Here is an 18,693-nt window from a genome sequence, read left to right on the forward strand (position 1 = left end):
TATGGACAACAAGCAAAGAAATATTAACATGCAAAAGCTTGTTTTAAAATTATCCTTTATTCAAATATCTATTCCAGCTTCTTGCTAACAAAGATCTTAGATGGCACAATCACCACAGAATAAAATATTCACTGTTCCCATCCCATCCCTAATCTCATATTTTAATTTGCTAAGTGGTTCTATTTGTCAGCCTTCAAAGCACATTTGAAATTTAAATGTTTTCAACCCCATGATGGCACATTAGTGTGGAAATATGCTACTGCTTTTTAGATAAACAATATAATGCAAAATATTGGGCATGTGTGTAAACAACATGGGTTCAGGAACTAAGTGACAACAGAGTCCAAAGAAAACATTTTCACATTTCAGTGAGTATTAATAGTATACACACTATATCTGCAATCATGGTTTTCAAAAGCCTAGTAAAAAGTCAATAAGTAGAAATGAATTCATTTGAATGGAATCAGAAATGAAGTTTATTCTTCACTGAATACTAATCATTGGCGGATTTGATGAGATTTCTGAAGTTCCTTTTGGCTGGCTCGGAGCAACTGGTATAACTCAGAAAGAGAATCTGGAGGAGTGCTCTGGACATGCGCAGCAGTATCTTTGCTTCCTGATTCTGCACATTCATGAACTGCTTTTTGTAACTGCAGCTGCAGGGGAAAGGAGATGGCAGATCCTCTGAGGTTTAGAGAGAACCAGGGCCGAAATATTTTATCACAGATGACCTGTGGAAGGGAGGAAAAAAATCTTGCTTTTAGAAGTCATACGTTCCACAGTTTTCCAGTTCCACCACACTTCACACAGAATGATTTTACAAAGGTAGACAACCTATTTGGACAGAAGAATGAGTCAGCAGACAACAAAATACAGCACGTGATCTGCCATACTTCTTGTAATAAGGAAATGTCAAGAAGATGGCCATCATTCCAGGCCAGATCAATGTGCCACCTTGCTCAGCAGTGCCAGGACAGGTGCCATTGTGACAATGTCCAGCATGTTGATCTCCAGCAGACTTGTCCTAATCAAAGAAACAATGAATGCAGGAAGTTCCAACATACTTTCGAAATATCCACAACAGGACCAAATTTCAGCGGAAAGAAGATTTAAACACATAAATCAAACTGTTTGGGGCAAACAAATTCATTTTCCTCTTCTAAAAAAATAGAAAGCTCTCAACCTCAACTGCAGAAGCTCTGCTGAGAATTGTAATGGACTTTGGAGGAAAGTGGATGTCCTTTTAAAGGAAACTATACTTTAGGTCAGAGGCGGGCAACGTGTGGCCATCCACATGTTTTGTCTTACAACTTCCATCATTCCTAGCCTGCACCCCAGTAGGGAGAGATAATGGGAATTGTGGGTCAAAATATCTGTAGGGCCACAAGTTGCCCACCCCTGATGTACGCCTTTAGAGCTTCTGGCTACCAACAAACCTTTCCTCTGTGTATTCTACTCAGGGGTGATAGGGCAGCCATCTTAGCTAAGCATCTCTTTAACTGAGGGCAGAGTCTCTTCCAGATAAACAATTTATTTATTGTTGTGAGCCGCCCCGAGGCTTCGGCAAATGGGGCGGCATAGAAGCTTCCTAAATAAGTAAATAAATGTAATGGAGATTATGATGTAAGATCACCACCCTCAGGCCATGGGAGGGGCAAGTAAACAAGTAACAGAAAGGGTGCAGTCATGTGGGGAGGTTGCATTTCCAAGGCAACAGAAGTGAGACTTATTTCCATGTGAAGAGCAAGCTTCATGAAACTTCATGATGTGTGTGTAAGGTACACACACAGTTCTATCAGTTATCTGCACCCAACAAGCCTCTGAAGTCTGTGGACTGGAACAATAGTTTCTTATAGAAGAATACTCCAGCCAGCACTTCCTACTGTGTGGACCTCACACCCAATCAAGACAAAACAGAGACCAATGAGGAAGGGAATGCCCTTCTCTTTGTGCCAGCCATACTGGTTTTCTAATGTCACAGACTGACCATGTACAACATAAGCAAACTTGCACTTAGAGCATGCTTTCTCTTTCTCACAAGCACACCGGAAACATATACCAAGATAAGATACCATTTTGAAAGAGCAGTCCTACATAAACCCAGCACTGAGGACAGCTGGGACAAAATTTACTGGAATGGATCTATTCATCAGTCCATGCAAGACGCCACTCAGGACTGGGTAAGATTTTTGTCTGGAACACTGGAAAGCAGCTGCCAATTGGTACTGATAATACCAAGCCAGAGGAATTCGGCAAAAGGCAGACTCCTCTGTTCTGACATAGTGACTTGATCTGAGAAAAGTCATTTGGACATGAAAATCACCATTCAGGGCTGCGGTCCTCAAGTGACCCAAATGCATCTTCAAGCAATCCTTTAGGGATTCTCATAGGATCATTCATTTTAATTTGCACTGTAGAGTATATTCTAAAGAAAAATCATGCATCCCGTAATAAACAAACCGGCAGCCACTCACTTGAAGGTTGTTATTGGCTCTCTGGGCTCCACATTTTCTGCTCTTCAGGTCACACTTTGAAAAGCAGTCAAAAAAATTGCAGTCTTCATCTCCTGTGCAGTTCTGTTCAAGGATGTCCCTCATTTTAGGTTCAAAAAAAGCCATATCTACATCAATAGCGACTACCTGCAACCAGAATCATGCAGTCAAGGTGACATACTTGGAGGTGAACCACAGTGCACATGGCCACTTCTCTGCTTCCAAGTCCCGAGACTGCTGATTCAAGCATTCCAGGATAAATAGAGGAGAAAATTAGAAATTACAAGTTGGAAGAGCTTTTGCTGATGAGCTCTGCCATCCAGGGCTGGAAAGAAAAATGCAACCATGACTTTTGTGCAAAAGGAAAAAAAGTCAGATCTTCTGGGAGATGAGAAAATGCCAGGCACAGCACTATTTAGTTCAAGTCTCCTTAACCATGGAAGTGATTCTCTATGAGGATGTAAATTCTGTTTCTTTGATTCTAACCAGTCTCATTTTTAAGCATTTCCTCAAAACTAGGAGCATTACAGGAGCTGTCCAGCAGGAAACGGATGCTTCCTACAGCTCAGTGAAACAGCACATACTTTTTATAAAGCACAACTTTTCAACCTCGCAACAAAATGTTGATAGCTGCATAAGCAGAGGAAAGAGGGGAAACATCTATATTCCACCAACCTATTGGAAGTGTTCTGCTGTTCTAATTGCCACGACAGCAACATATCTGGCATTCCACTGGCATGGTGGGGTTTCTGCTCAATCCCATAACCTAAAGGCCCAATCCTATGCATGTCTAGACAGGTAAGGGGCCTACATTTCTTAGCTTGCCCCAGCTAGCTATGCTGACTCAGGCATGCTGGGAGTTGTCTTTTTTTCAGACTAAACTTGCACAAGATTGTGCCCTCCGAGACCTCCTGGAAAAAGGAGTTGATGCAGCTACTAATGATATTTGCTTGCCAAATGGATGTTTCTTTTATGTCGACTGTGAATTGGAGTCCCTAAGCTGTCAATACAACATGCTTTTGTGAGTGCTCTTTTCACTTGAAAATAGCAACATCAAAAGGAGCTGGAGAAGAAAAAGCAGCTTAAAACCTACAGCAGTCTGAGTGACATGGAGAAAGTCCTGCCTTTCAAATGGCCCTCTCATTTCTGCCACAGACCTATCACTGCAAGCATTTTTCAAAGACTTCTTAGGAAGCTTAGAAGAGTAACATACCCTAGGGCCTTTCACAAGTTCATGCAAGCAATATAAGAAACACATCTCATTTTTTATATATTCAGGAGCACACCATAACTTCTTAGAATTTCTATATTGTTCAGAAGTTCCACTGGAAAGTGTTTCCAGCTTCCGCTTTTTGTTTTGTTTGCTAGGATGCATATAATGAGGCCAGAAATAAATCATGGGCCAAATTTTATGCTCTGTACATAAGATGCCCAACCTGGGAATATTAGGAATGTTATGCAGATTTTCCAAAAGCTTTATGTAAATTCTCATATCTGTGCAAGAAAACACTCATACATTCAATTAAAAGAATAACAGCCTATGATCTTTTCTAATCATGTAGTGGCCATTTTATTAGCTGTTGCAGGAATGAGTCTGACTGGAAAAACTGGCAGCTAGTGTGGCACCTCAGGATCCAGCTGTGTACCAAACAGGAGTCAACAAAACAAAGCAAAAAAACCCTTCATAAACATACAAAAGAAAATATCGGGCATTTATATTAATATGAGCTTCCAAAAATCAGATATGGTCTTGGTATATTTGCCTTCCAACCACATATTTTCTGTGCGTTTAATTAGTACGAATGGTGAAATGATGTTACTTGTGACTCTGAGTTAATGTGGCAGGTTTCCTTCCTATGTATGCTTCTTCACTCGTGGCTGAGCTATCACACCACCTTTGCCACTCATTTTCCTGTGAATCAGCATAAGATTTTATGGCATCAAAGGATTCTCTGCTCAAAGCATTTATTGTGCACTTGGGATCCCCCACTCATGGAAGTTTGCAAGCCCTTTTCATTGTGCATTTTTTTTGCTATATAATATCAAATGCAAAACAAAATGGGATGAAAATCTTACGCATTTTTGCAATACCTTTGTTCCCCAAGTTCTCATTTCCACCAGCCCTCCATTTTTATTCCTTTTCTGTTTGGTTATGTAGGATCTAGAAGAGGCTTTTGCCTGCCCATGAGCCCCCATCATGGCCTTTTAGACAGAAGTGAAATCTTTGCTTATTCTCCTGAGTCAATGAAAAGTCAAAAGGCCTCAACCATTGTTGGGCTGCCTAAGTTTCAAGGACAATTAAGTAACTTACCCCATAAGCCAGGAACCAGTGGAAGGTCAGCCCAGCCCTACTGGAATATCTATGGGTAGACTGGTGAGGATTTGCAACTCTCAGTTGTTCAATAATAGCAATGTCAAATGATTTTGTTCCACCCTGACCTACACTGCTCAAATGAAGAATCCTTGGGGTAACTAGGAATGGATTGTGTAATAATTGCTTTTGGATAAGTAACATTTAATTTTCAGTCCTACCTCTCCCTTGTCCTCTTCTCTCTACTAACTTCCAGCAAGGTACTCTCTGCACCTGCAGGCCAAGTTAGCAGCATTTTGGGTTCCTATCTCTGCCACTGTCGGGCCCTCAAATGTCTGACCCCGTTTTCCTCTCCTGTTTCCTTATTAGAAAGTAGCCTTTCTTCCCTCTCCCTCTGCCCCATGCTGACTTGCCACTCTGTTTCAGTCCTCTCCTCTTTTTCTCCCCTCCAGAAATCTATCTTCTCTGTAGGATTAGCCTCACAACTGCTGGTCCCATCCAAATGCTACCCTGCACATACTGCCTTGAAGTTTGGAATAAATGGCATGTTTGATGACTCTAAGAGTTTGGTTGAACATGTTTTTGTATTTGCTCTCCATTTGAGTATCCTTATTCCTCCAGTGGTGCAGTATAGTTTTCAGCTACTCTTGGCACATGCCAATCAGATGTATATACAAGGATTGGACACCTGTAGGCAGGATCATGCAGTTGTACAGCAACACTAGGGAAGAGCCTGCAGTGCTTTGTGAAAACCTCTGCCAACATCTTCTGTGTTCTTGTCTGATCATGGGCTACTCAGTCATATCAAGTAGAGGTACATAGCAATCATGCTGAATTTGGCTAAGCAAAATGACCCAGAACAAATCCTTTCTACTTCACTTTATAATTCAAATTCGGGTGTGTCTTTCTTTTTTCCTGCTTCCCACCCATTCCCTAGGTTCTAATTATGCACCTGAATAAACATCAAAATAAATGAGAGGGGGGAAATATTGCTTAATTCACTGCATGCTTAACCTTTGCACAGCACTTCCAAGTGTGAAGTTCTATGCGTATACTTAATACTCGGTTGGCAGCTGTGCTAATGAACGTTTCTCACTCTACAGGGAGAAACTAATTTGCCCCAAGTTAAACTGAAAGCATGATTTGAAGACCCTTCTACAGAAGACTGTGCCCTACAAAAACATCCAGCTAAGGTCAGTACTTAGCTGGGTTTCTATTCCACCTCTCCCCAAGACTTTTGACATGTTAAAACAAAACCAGCAGTGTCAAGCCTTATTCGGTTTCAAGCATGCCCCCTCCCCCCATTGTCTGGAAATCCAGTGTAATTACCACCCATACTCTTCCTCTGGATAAACTAAAAGCTGGCCCAAGGAGAGCCAGTGTGGTGTGGATGTGAGAGTGCTAGACTGGGAACCTGAGAGATCCAGGTTCTAGTTCCCATTTGGCCATAAAGTTCATTGGGTGACTCTGGACCAGTTGCTCCCTCTCAGCCTCATAAGGATTGTAGTTCTGAAGATAAAAAAAAAACGGAGAGGGACTAGTCACCTTGGGTTCCTTGCAAGAGGAAGAAAGGTGGGATATAAACGCAATGCACTAATAAATACTATATTTTACCACACTTCTAGAAGATGCTCAAGGCTAGGATTTGTATCTCACACAGCTCCACGATGATGATGAAGTCATCATAAACCATCACTGGTACCTCTACTTCCACTTTTGGGGCTGCAAGTACCATTGCTATCATAGCCAGACCGGGACAAGCCATTCACTAGAGAGGTCTCAGCAGGTTTGTGGGAACTACAAAGTTTTCTGATGTGCACCAAGTCATCTTTACACAATGACAGGATGAGGGCTGAGCATGCTGCGTGCCATGGAATTCTCCCTGGCTCTTGTGGTGGCCAGAAAAAAAAAGAGGTAGAAGGATAATATTTAAGTGTCATTTTAATTGTTAATATTATTTGCTTATTTTATCTGGCCAGGGCAACTTATTTTATATTGTTATTTCTTGTATTTTAATTTTATGTTGTGAGCTGCCCCGAGGATTCGGCGAATGGGGCAGCATAGAAATGTTTTAATAAATAAATAAAAATAAATAATAGAATGAAGTATCATCAGAGGAGGACATGGTGGACTGGCTAAAAAAACACAAGTACACCACAGTACAACATTGTGGTGCAGATTCTATTGCCTGTTCTTAAAAGAAACACAGTCCTCCCATTGCCATTAATGGTACCATCCACTACACAACAGGATATAACATGGCTTGGAGAAATTCTAAGATTTGCAGTATTAAATAGGGAAACAGGAGAAATTCAGCTCCCCAACAACTCAGTGAAGACTGAGCATATTCATTAATTGCAGAAGGTTCTGGATGAATGGGAGGATGAGGCAGTGGAATGGAGAACAGGGCATGGCTGTTGGCTGGAACACTGGAGCACCCTGAAGAACCTTGCAATATTTTGATGCAAAATCCATTTGTTTTGTCCATCATTATCATTTGATTTGGACACACGGCTTGCAGATTCAAGAAACCCATCACTCAGACTGTAGTGCTACACAGGAACTAAGATGCACTCTCATAATAATGCAAGACTCATACAGTGTAACTTGAAACATTATGAAGGTTCAGCACCCAAATTTGCAAGGCCACTAAATACAGGAATATAGGAAGCTGTCTTAAATGAGTCAGACCACTGGCTGATGTAACCCAGTATTGCTGATGCTGATGGCAGTAGCTCACCCAGGTTTCAGTTGGGAATTTTCTGGTCCTACCTGGACATGCTATGGATCAAACCTGGGACCTTTCACATACATAGTATATTCTCTACAGCCCCTCCGTCCACAACTCTTTGCATATATTATATCAACAAAAAAGAAGATAAGATCCCTTTGGTTATAAATAGAATGCTATCTGTGTTCACAACTTCAGTTATGAGAATGAATTATATTATTTAGCAATTATTTATTAGACTTGATAAATCATCCTGAATTATACACTTAGGCTGCAATCCTCTATACACTTAGCTGGGAATAAGGTCCACCATATTCAGTGGAGCTTACTTCTGAGTAGTTATTTATAGAATTGTGCTGAGGCACCAAAGGTTGGGGTCCTAACTTACCGTCAGATCATTTCTGATGGCAAAATTTTCTGGTTTGATGTCACAGAGATGAAGCCGGTGAGAAAAGTCATTGTCAAAATGATTTACCATATCCAGAAAGCTGATGGCAATTTCAGTGATGGCCTTAGCTTTGCTTTTAATTCCAGAGAAGGAGGTACCAACAGCCTCTTCAACAGAAAAGAGAGTTTTGTGCCAAGCATGTCCAGCTGTCAAATACTCCACAGCATAGAAATGGCCACAAGAGCCAATGACCCTTAGGACATGTTTACTAAAATCTTGCAAGACACTAAAATAAATATATTCTTCTTGTTGGAGTAAGGACCACATACTAGCCAGCTGTGCTTTCCAGTGTGGACCTCTTCTCTTTGTCCACAAAGGTCCCATAGTGTTATTGGGAAGTTCTAAGCCCAGAACACTCTTGATTTCCAATGCAACCATAAGAAGCAGTTCTGCCTCTGGAATACCCTGTGATTCCATTTCCTCCAGAAAGCTGAGGTGGTGGTAGCTAGAGAATATTTCATTTTTTGATTTCAGGATCACTGGGCGACCTCTCCAGTCAGCTTGGATGACCTTCTTACCTCTGTCATAATAAAGGCAACGTTTGTATATCAATTTCTGTTCCACACACAAGTCTTCACAAAGGTCCCCTGTCAAAGCTCCTGTCCTGTAGTCAAGACACTAGAGAAAGATGGAAATCAATACACATTTGATAGTCAAAAGCTGCCATTTACAGTCACCTTGAGAAGTGGGGAGAAGAAGAATCACCTCAGGAGTTTCATATTTAAAATATATTTTCCATTTGTGGTAGACAGAAGACTAACACAGAGAAGGGGGCAGGTTTGAGGGAATTGTTTGCCATATTTACTGTTTGTTTTTCCTGAAGAACTGGAGGAAAAAAGTCTTCCTAGGCGGCTTATGCTTGGAGCTTTGCATCTGGCACACTTTGCCAACAAGAGCCAGTATATTGTGGCTCAGTAATTCAGTCCCTGTGCTTTTGCTCTGAATATGGAGTGCTGGGTTCAGATTCCTATCAACCACACTAAGGTGGTGTAGCAGCAGGTCACTGGCTTGGGTCTAATGCATTTGCTATGTGCCCTTGTGGTTAAGGGTCCAAATCACCATCCAGAGAGCAAGTCAAAGCCTGCTGATTGAACCCCTGCTTCCCCTGCCCACCATAATTTCTTCTGCTGCACCTAAAACGATCTAGCAAAAACCATACAAGTGTGTACCACAATGAATCGCACTGACAAATGTAAACAGAAGCAAAATGATAGCGGCACCCTGGGTGCTTACACAGGACCTGTGTCATAAGAGACAGGAAGCAAGAAGACAGCAAGAGAAAGGAAGGCTCCACTGAAGCCAGTGAACATACTACTGTTGGTTTAACCAAACCCGATTCAGGGCAGAAATTTCAGCCTGCCCACTGTTCATTCTGCGATGGAGCAGCATTAGGTCAATCGTTATCTACCAAACTGAGAATATGCAAGGTTTCAAAACAATTGCAACAACATGTTTGTTCAGCAAAGCCAGGAAGTCTCTTCATTATAGTCATAAATCACTGGACATCCACTGACAAAAGTACAGAAGTATTCATAAGAGAAACATATGAATATACTGGAATGGCCTGTGTGTTCTGAAATTCATGACTGAGAAACCAAGCAAGAGGAGGAGGAGGAGGAGGAGGAGGTCACTTCTAAAGTATGCAAGGAATAAATGCAAGAATTTCCCCTAATGGCCCCTTCCTCCACTCATAATTGTTTCCATTTCTCCACTTTTTGGACTGTAGGCAGTCTGCACATTCCATCTGGGCTGTAGGCAGTATGTCCATACAGACCTTGCAGAAGTGCAGCTGCAAAGGCTATTCAGAACAGATCTCTGGAGAAGATGATCACTGCTTCAGGCTAGGGCAAAAGATGCATAAAACCACACAGACAGATGGTTGAGTGATACCGGCTTCCATCTCTATCTTCCCAAACCCACTTTCCTACAGCTATCATTTTCCTACACTATGTTTGGTCAGGCTCCTTGAAAAATGTTGGACCCTAGAAAACATAACTCTCCCGGGCCTTTCTCAGGCCTCTCCAGGCCAATTACCCATTCCCAGGTTTCTGCCAATGGGTTCTGAGTGGAAGACTGAAAATGTAGCAGCAATTCCAGTCTGTCCAACTACAGATAGTATATTATATTTTTCAAGTGCTGAGTGAACCTTTTGGATGTTTTGCTTGAGTTGCTGAATTATATTAGAACACCTCTGAAAACTGTCCCAGATGGCTGGTTTGGAGCTGCTTTCACACGAGTGCCTCCTGGTTAAAGGTTTAGGAGAAGCCCTGTGTGCCTCCAAAGCTGACTAATTTAAACAAGAGAGACCAAGCCTAATCTCTCCCTCATGGGATGCTGTTTGCGGTAGTCCCAAGATGAGCCAGCTGTATTTTCAAGTGCATCAGTATCCAGTCTGCCACCTCTTTTCTGCTCATTTGATTGCACCACAACTAGCACATGTGGGACCTCCTGCAAGTTGCACTGACCTATTTTGCAAGTTGCTATTCCAACTTCCAGAATGCTATTCCAGAAATTAGCATTTAGCTGCATTCCTAGTTGGATGAGGAACTGGTAACCTCCCCCTATGAACACATGGGGCACAATTACATACTGTCCCTGGTCTCGACAGCTGGCCAAAGTTCTGCTGAAATTGGTATCAGCCTTCCTATGCAATTTACAAAACATCAATTAAATAGCTACCTCATGATCAGTCAGCTAAGTAATGCATAAAATAACTAGTATTTCCTTTCCTAACTTGGTTAGAACTTTGGCATACCAGCCTAGGACAAGTTACCTGATGGACTGTCTCCCCTTATTTGGATGTGTTAGACCACTATGATTTTCAGAGGAGACCTTGCTGTTTCCTGCACAATCCTGTCTTGCAGCAACACAACAATGGGTTGCCTCTGTGCTGTTCCCCTCCTTCTAGAATGACCTCCCTTCTATAAGACTCAGGGTACCAATCATCATGTGCTTTCACCAGTTATTAAAAACTTCCTTGCTTGCCCTGGCTTTTCCCAATCATTAACTTGTTTAAATATTGCTGTCCTTGCATAACGATATTGTTGTTTTATAATTTGGAATTTGTTAAATGAGAATAGGTAAGTAAATGTTCTAAAGGAATTAAATAGACTATTGCCCATGATGATGTCTTGAAGCCATGACTTCCAAAGAGTCTTAATATGTTCTCTAGTAAGGATGGGAAACATGTGGTCCCCCGGATGTGGTTGGACTCCAACTGCCTTTATCTCTTACAATTAGCTGTGCTGGCGGGAATTCCAGTCGAACACATCTGGAAGATCTCAAAGTGCACCCAGTAGTATTTTTGTACTAATGGGAAGCACTTCCATCAAGCAGGGCAGAGCAGTCAAGTTTCACTGACTCTCCCACACACTGTAGCCTCGTGTACCATATCCCATGCTATTTCAGAGTGCCCTCACTGCTGAGGAGCAGGTTTGTGGGGAGAGGACAGCAGACTGCAGTGGGGAGTCTGGGGTGCCCTGCCTTGCATGAGCAGAACTCCTTCCCACTAGTGCAAAGCTACCTTAAACATTTTGTCTTTCGCTTCTGGAATGTTTACTTTAGCAAGCACTATACAAACTCTGGTATTCTATTTGTTTTCCTGACAACATTACTGTATGTCATATCACAGCTAGCAAATTTCAAGTAATTAATTAAGCAAATTTAAGACACGGTTCCAGGCCATTCCAGGAATCAAATCTGCATACATTGCTAGTATCCAGATTCTTAGAGGTCTTCCAAGGTCATGAGAGCCTGGGGCTAAACCAAATGGCTGTGTGTAAAGTAATGTACACAATGGTAAATGCTACTTTGTGAGTGCCTGTACAAACATCTGTGTGTGGACACATAAAACCTGGATTTAAATAGTAACACTGACTTTGCCTGAAGCCAGTCACAGATGCAAGTAGTGCAACATGGCAGATATAAGTAAATTTCAGAATACAGTATCTTTTTAGAACCAATTGCTAAAACAATCCAATTCCCATTGTAATAATGGCTGGTGCCCCCTTTGCCTTTGTTTTTATCCACTTTTCAGCATGTAAATGAAATACAGGCTACAATGCTATACAAGGCTTACTTTTGAGTAGATACACATAGGATTCTGATATACCATTGTGATCCTATAAACATATTTAACTGATCTCACTGGGACTAACTTCTGAGTAGAGAGGTCCTGCAACAAAGAATCAAAATATTTTACTAAAAACTGCCACCCACACCCGCAGAGAGATCATCCAAAATACAAAGCATTTACCCTGTTTAACTGCTTTGCGACCTGGGCTGCAAACAAGCTGTTTGGCCATGGATTGACTGGAAAATGGGTCTGTTTGGTCATAAGACAATTTAGCTCCTTCAGATGCAATAGGATGGGATAGGCTGGATTCAAGTGCAGTAGCCTGATTTATCTGGTTTGTGGATAAGGCTGTAAATAATGGTTCTGCTTCAGGCCAAAGGGAACAGTGCAAATGGGATTCTCAAAGTTATGTCAGATACCTCCAAAGTATTTTGGAGCTCCAGCATGTCTCTGGAGGAAATGGAAAATATTCTGCATCTCAGAGGTTTCCAAGCTTTGCAGCTGCCTGTTGGAAGAGAAGTATTCACTCTCTTACTACTTTCAAGAAGTTGGCAAGGCTGCAGTAGATCATTTGTCTTTGTTTATTATGCAGAACACAGAGAAATTTATAGTCATCAATATCTTGCTACCATAATAGATTATTTAATTTCCTTTACGGTTTCTTTCCCATTTAACAAAAGCCATTTACAAATAAAAGAATGTGGCTCACTGTTTAACCCTTCCTATTCCCTGTGTAAACTAACAAACGATTCCTTTCAACATTATTGTGAAACGCAAACATACAGTATTTGGTCTGAAAATGTTTGCAAGTCATAGTTCAAACCAAAAAGCCATTCATTTTAACATCCAGGTATTCTGGTTTAAACCGTATGTACAGAGGGTGGATAGTCTATGCCTTTCAACTGAAGGCACATTTTAAGGGTAGTAGTGAATTTCTACTAGTAGCGAAGAAAGGTTTTTATTATTCTTACATGATTGAGAAAACAACAGTAACAACACACAGGCCAAAGTGTGGGAAATGTTGGAATATTTTTTCTACTTTATAAATACACTGTACATGTATATATCACAGACAATATGGAACAAATCTTTCTTCCTAAAGCTACTCTAAAATAGTACATTATCTTTCATCACTGCAAAGAGATAGATATGGTCTACAGATGTTCCAGCTGACCAGCCTCCACTCGTCTTTAAAATCCACTAGGCTAGGAAATGCTAACTCTTCTGTTTGCCTTCAGAATATTTTATCAGTTAGTCTCAGCAGCTGAGCACTCTGTCTTATTTAATTCTCAGTGACTGGTGCCTAAAAGTGTAAATGACAGCCATAGCAGGGAATGCTTTGCAAGCAGCAGATTATTTTCCTTAATCAGCAGCCTCAGCCTGGCATCTTTCCTTGTTTCCCAAAAGCACCGGCAAACCTACATCAGCATGGAGTGCTCGTCTCCTGGTGCCTTTCATGCCAACGCATTCACAAATCCCCTATTCATGAGATCAAGTGTTCGGTGGTTCCCATTAATGGCTATTCAAAAGACTGGTCCTTTATGATCCATGGGACACAAATGAGCATTGACGGAAAGCAATCCATTAACTATGGCACAGCCCATGGAGGAACAGGAATGAAATCACATGGTGTGGAATAAATTGGGGACAGCATGTTACCATGCCATTTACTGTTCTAGGATTGCGCTCTCCTGTTCTTGTTTGTGTTGTACTCCACTGCACAGCAACCCCATAGCAGAACAAAGTGGAAACCTATTTTATTTTTTCAAGACAGTGCATTCCTTTTCTCCTGACGCACACGCCTTCCTTGACTGGGAAAGAAAATGAGGCTGTGAGTATGGGTCCAGCTATTTCCTCCAACAAGGTTGTCTTCCAGGCAATGGGCTATTATCCAACAACTGTAAAGGGATGGAACATCATTGAAAACAACAAGCAATAGGCTGTGCTCAGACTTCTCTGAGTGGCTTACAGAAAGGAATATTGTGCTGCTAGCAATGTACGGGACTAGCAAAAGTACAGCGATGAGGGAGGAAATCACATGTATGATCTTAAGAGCTTGTTTTAAAGTGGGCGAAGAGCGGGCGAGAGTTGTCCTCATCAAATCCACTTCCTTTCATCGAAGGAAGGATAATGAGGAAAGCCTCAGAAGCTAAGCACAGATCTAGGGCAGTTTCCTATAAGAAGAGCCCATTCCTGAGATATGTTTGGTCCCAGGCTGTTTCAAACGGGGGTGCCAAACTTCCTTAGTACTGAGGCTCACATTCAGTGTCAGGTGGAGAACCAGGGACCATCCACATATGCACACACACCCCAACACACACCTACACACATACACCAAAACTACTCGAGATTTTTTAATGAGAAGAGCAATAACACACTCTTCTCCCCTGCCCTCACACACATACCTCAGTGCTGAAGGACAGGGCAGGTTTAAATTCTCTTCCCTGACTACTGAGGACAAGGGATCGCTGGGGGTTGAGAGGATTCTACCCCACCCCCCAGTAGTCCCCAGTGAGACTGCTGCTTCTCCACAATTAGCAGAGTGACTGTACAAGACTCTCTTGTTTGGTGCACCAGAACGTAACATGCATATCTTCCTCAACCTCTGCTCTCCATTAATCACCCTAATAACAGCAGCTCGCATCCATGCATGCTTACTCAATAGTTAAATACTACTACATTCAATAAGACAGAATCCTGTATGTATTGAGAGCCTGCATGGTATAGTTGTTAAGAGCATGGGACTGGAACTCAGACGACCTGGATTCGAGTCCCCGCTCAGCCATGGAGCCAACTGGGTGACTTTGGGCCAGTCACAGACTCTCAGCCCAACCTATCTCACAGGGCTTTTGTGGGAATAAGCTTGAGAGCAAGAGGAGGAGGATTGTGTAAACTGCTTTTGAGTTCATGGTGGGGGGGGGGGGAAGCAGAATATAAATCCAATAAATAAGAAGTATGCATAGAATTGCAGCCATTGACATTTAGCAGAACATACTCCTACAGGAACATGTTGCAAATTGCAATTCAGTGCACATATGTGAGAGGAAGCTCCAAGTGAAGTCATGGGGGATTTCTTCCTACGTGGAAAGGACCAGGGTGTTGCCTGAACTCTGAAATGGAAACTGAGTCCAACTTCAGCTCAGTCTGCATCAGAGAATGTGGGTTCTTCCAGATAGAGGCCTTCTAGCACTGCAAATCAAAAGGCCTTGTGCAACAATTCATTTTTTGTTCCTTTCTTCTGGTAAAAAGCTATGGGAAATAGGAAGCCCTACAAATTGGAGGTGATATCACCAGGGCAAACTCACCCCATAAAATTCTGTGAACAAGGCAAGGCACTTGCACAATCAAAGCCTTGTCTACAAGTACCATTCCCATGCTGTTGTGATCAGAGTGTGTCAGATGAGGAACTAGGTGTCTAAGGTTTAAATCCCTTTTCAGCCTAGCCTACCAGCCTGGCTTGTTATGAAGATAAGGGATGGGGTAAATTCCTTGAAGGGAAAGGGTTAAAAGAGAACTACCAATATATAAGTAAAAGAACACCTGTAGCACACCTGAAAACCCAGTATTTGGAAGAGACTGCAGAGGGAAAGTTTAATGTGAGAGCCAGTGTGGTATAGTGGTTAAGAGGACGGGACTGGGACTCAGGCGATCTGGGTTCGAGTCTCCGCTCAGCCATGGAGCCAACTGGGTGACTTTGGGCCAGTCACAGACTCTCAGCCCAACCTACCTCACAGGGTTCTTGTTGTGGGGTAAGATGGAGGAGGAGAATGATGTAAGCTGCCTTGAGCCCTTTGTAGGAAAAAGGCAGGATATAAATCAGAAAAATAAAAAAAAATAAAAAAATAATAATGCTAACATCTGCTGCTGCCAGGATTCACAATGTTCCAGGTGGCCTGATGAGCTCTTTTACAGGAAAGTTCTCATTTGAAGAAATGGTCAGTCCAAGGCCAGCTGAAAGGCAAGGAACCTCAGAAACTCTTCAGAGGTGAGGCTTAAAGTTGCTCATCAACAACACCAAGGCAACAGTCTGAACAGGACGTCACACACTCTTCTGCATGTGGGGGAGATGTACCCCACTTCCATTTAGCTTACAGTAAGCATTCTGGTATTTGCATACCAGCACCACACGTATTTTATGCAAATCGGTGTCCCCTTCGGGGCGAATGTTAAGGACACCCTCCGGTGTGCTGCCTGCTAGCCTGCCTGGCCATGCGACCCACGAGCCGGTACCCCACCGCCCCAAGCCGCACTTCCTCTGCAGCGCCACCTACCAGCCTCTCCAGCATCCTATGGCTCTGCTCGTCCGTGCAGCGTCCAGAGAAGAAGAGGCCACCGCGCGCCAGAAAGAGGAGGAGGAGGAGGAGGAGGAGGAAGACGCCCCCTACAGCCCAGCAGGAGCAGAGCGCCACGGAGCCTCGCCGGCTGCAGCCCAGCCTCGCTCGCAGCAGGCGCTTGAGGCTGCGCATCCCTCGAAGGTAAGGCGTCCCGGCTGTTGCAGCCACCGGTACCTGCTGCGGTGCCCGCTCAGCCCGAGCAGCAGCGGCGGCGGCGGCGGCGGGCAGGAGGAGGACGAGAGTGCGCGGGATCCATCAGCGGCGCCGGACAGCCTCGGGCTGCTTCCAGCCCAGCGTCGAGGGCTCCCCCGGCGTGTTCAGAGGAGAGCGCGGAGGCTTGGGCACGGCTCGCGCCAGCGCCGCGCTTGCCACGTCCATGCCCCGATGGGCGGCCGAGAGCAGCGGCAGGCGAGGAAGCGCTGCCCGGCCCCGGGGTCCCAGCGCCCCGCGCCGCCGAGCAAGGACGCGCGCCTCGGCTCGTGCTTCAGCGCGCACTGCCAAGGCGCTGGGCGCTGGGGAGCCCTCTCGCCGCTGCCTGTGCCGCGGGAAGCCACGTAGTTCCGCCTTCTTTTGTCTGCTGCGTCCCCGGACGGTTCGGGGGCAGCTCCCCGGCAAACTTTCACATAGCAGAAGGAAGGAAGCGAGGGATGCTTGTGCCTCGTCTGAATCTAGGGGGCTGATTGGCACTTTCGAAGAGGCAGTTCCCCTGCCCTGGAGTATGTGGCTCGTTCCGTGTGGCAGGAAATAAGAAGGCTGAACCTATTTAGCTATCCCAGTTAGCTATCCCAATACGCTCTAACGCCCCGAGTGCGCTTCCCAGAACAAATATACACATTTTAAAGTCATGCTTATATACACATGAGTATAACTTCCGTCCACGTTTCTTTCAACCTTTTCATACTTCGTTTTTCCTCCTTTTCTGCGTTTTATAAGTTCACTTCTTCCTTTCATCTCTCTCTCTCTCTCTCTCTCTCTCTCTCTCAATCCTAATCATTAGCACTTTTAGCATAAGTGAAAATGCCAATCACAAATTGTTCCAATGTAAACGAAAACAATAAAACAAACCAAAGTGTGAATTATAGTACAATCCTATAGGAGTCTATTCGGGAATAAATCCCATTAAGTTCCATTACGTTCCAAAGCGTTAAGGGCTGCTTTCATACAAGCCGGTCACACTGGGTCCCCAATAACATCCAAATCACTTGTGCAGCTGTGTGTTCTCACAATGGGACTAGCCAGGATAGCAGTTGCTGGTGTTACTGGTACAAGGCTGTGCAAGATCTGTATGAAATTGGTTTGCAGGAAGCACTCATACCGTTCCATGGTGACCAGAATCCTTTATAACACCATCCTGTGTTTATTCAGACCTGGGCCAATTCCCAGGTAAATATGGCTGGGGTTACAGCCTTAATATATGTGGCAGCCAGCAGTCCCCCATCCATACCCACCTTTCTTGTTTCAGCACTAGAGCTCCATCATGGGCCTTCCAGTGATTCTCAGGGCTTCTCCTTAGAAATAAACTTGGAAAGAAGGGAGGAAAGAAAGAAAGATACCAGGAAGCAGGAAGTGACAGGAATCACTATCCATCTTTTGCTAAGTTCCAAGTATTTTGCACACAGGCTCACAGAAATCCTTATGACAACCTTGTAAAATAGGCTACCAATGCCATGCTGTTATTAGAGGGAAAGAGTGGGGGCTGGCTCTAAAAATGGTGGATTAGATTACCTTCCAGGTGTTGAAACCTTAACAAATAAAAAGGTAACAGAATCAGAGGCAGAGCCTGAAGCAAAATTATAACCACTGGTGAGATGTATGTGCCAATATAGCATCACATTCAGACATTCCCTAAAAAAATCTTTTAGAATCATGGAATAGTAGAGTTGGAAATGGCCAGAAGGCCATCAGGTCCAATGGCCTGAGTATTGCAGGACACCAGGTTAAACCATCCCTCCCAGATGGCTGCCCAGTTGCATCTTGAATGCCTCTAGTGTGGGAGAATGTTTGGCATTAGAGATAGACTCCGATAAGCACACACCATTTATCTTGTTCGCAGGCCCATCAGAGATCCTTTTCTACATGGATAGAACATAATGGAAACAGCATTTTGTTCTCAAAGGCTATCCTGACAAAGATCCCTTACCACACAATGCAGGGCTGAAGAAATTTCTGAGGCATTCAAAAGGCTTTTGCTGGAAAGCTGGTGGGGAGACAGAAACCTAGATTAAAAATGCTGCAAATGATGCACAAGACCTAAAGCTTTCTTTAGGCTGGTGAGAAGAATGGAAGTGAGAAGCAGAAAACA

The 18,693-nt window shown here is 43.5% G+C and overlaps 1 protein-coding gene across 1 annotated transcript; it reads right to left on the reverse strand.

Annotated features, from left to right (window-relative positions):
• Nucleotides 1–235: 235 nt before the first annotated feature.
• On the reverse strand, nucleotides 236–16,523 carry DIPK1C (divergent protein kinase domain 1C). The gene is made up of 4 exons (XM_044426281.1): nucleotides 16,329–16,523; nucleotides 7,923–8,600; nucleotides 2,475–2,639; nucleotides 236–731 (listed from the first exon to the last, which is right to left on the reverse strand). The coding sequence occupies exons 1-4, from the start codon at nucleotides 16,521–16,523 to the stop codon at nucleotides 498–500; spliced, it is 1,272 nt and encodes a 423-aa protein (XP_044282216.1). The 3' UTR covers nucleotides 236–497.
• Nucleotides 16,524–18,693: the final 2,170 nt, after the last annotated feature.

This window comes from Varanus komodoensis, unplaced genomic scaffold (genome assembly GCF_004798865.1).
Source record: "Varanus komodoensis strain SLA01 unplaced genomic scaffold, ASM479886v1 scaffold17, whole genome shotgun sequence".
NCBI lineage: Eukaryota > Metazoa > Chordata > Lepidosauria > Squamata > Varanidae > Varanus > Varanus komodoensis.

Excerpts from the sequence above, each read along its gene's own strand:
- DIPK1C (XM_044426281.1), bottom strand. The coding sequence starts at position 16,523 with ATGCGCAGCCTCAAGCGCCTGCTGCGAGCGAGGCTGGGCTGCAGCCGG. Across the intron at positions 8,601-16,328 it reads ATAGGATGCTGGAGAGGCTG|TGTCTTGACTACAGGACAGG; the intron begins GTAGGTGGCGCT and ends ATCTTTCTCTAG. Across the intron at positions 2,640-7,922 it reads CCATCAGAAATGATCTGACG|GTAGTCGCTATTGATGTAGA; the intron begins GTAAGTTAGGAC and ends TTCTGGTTGCAG.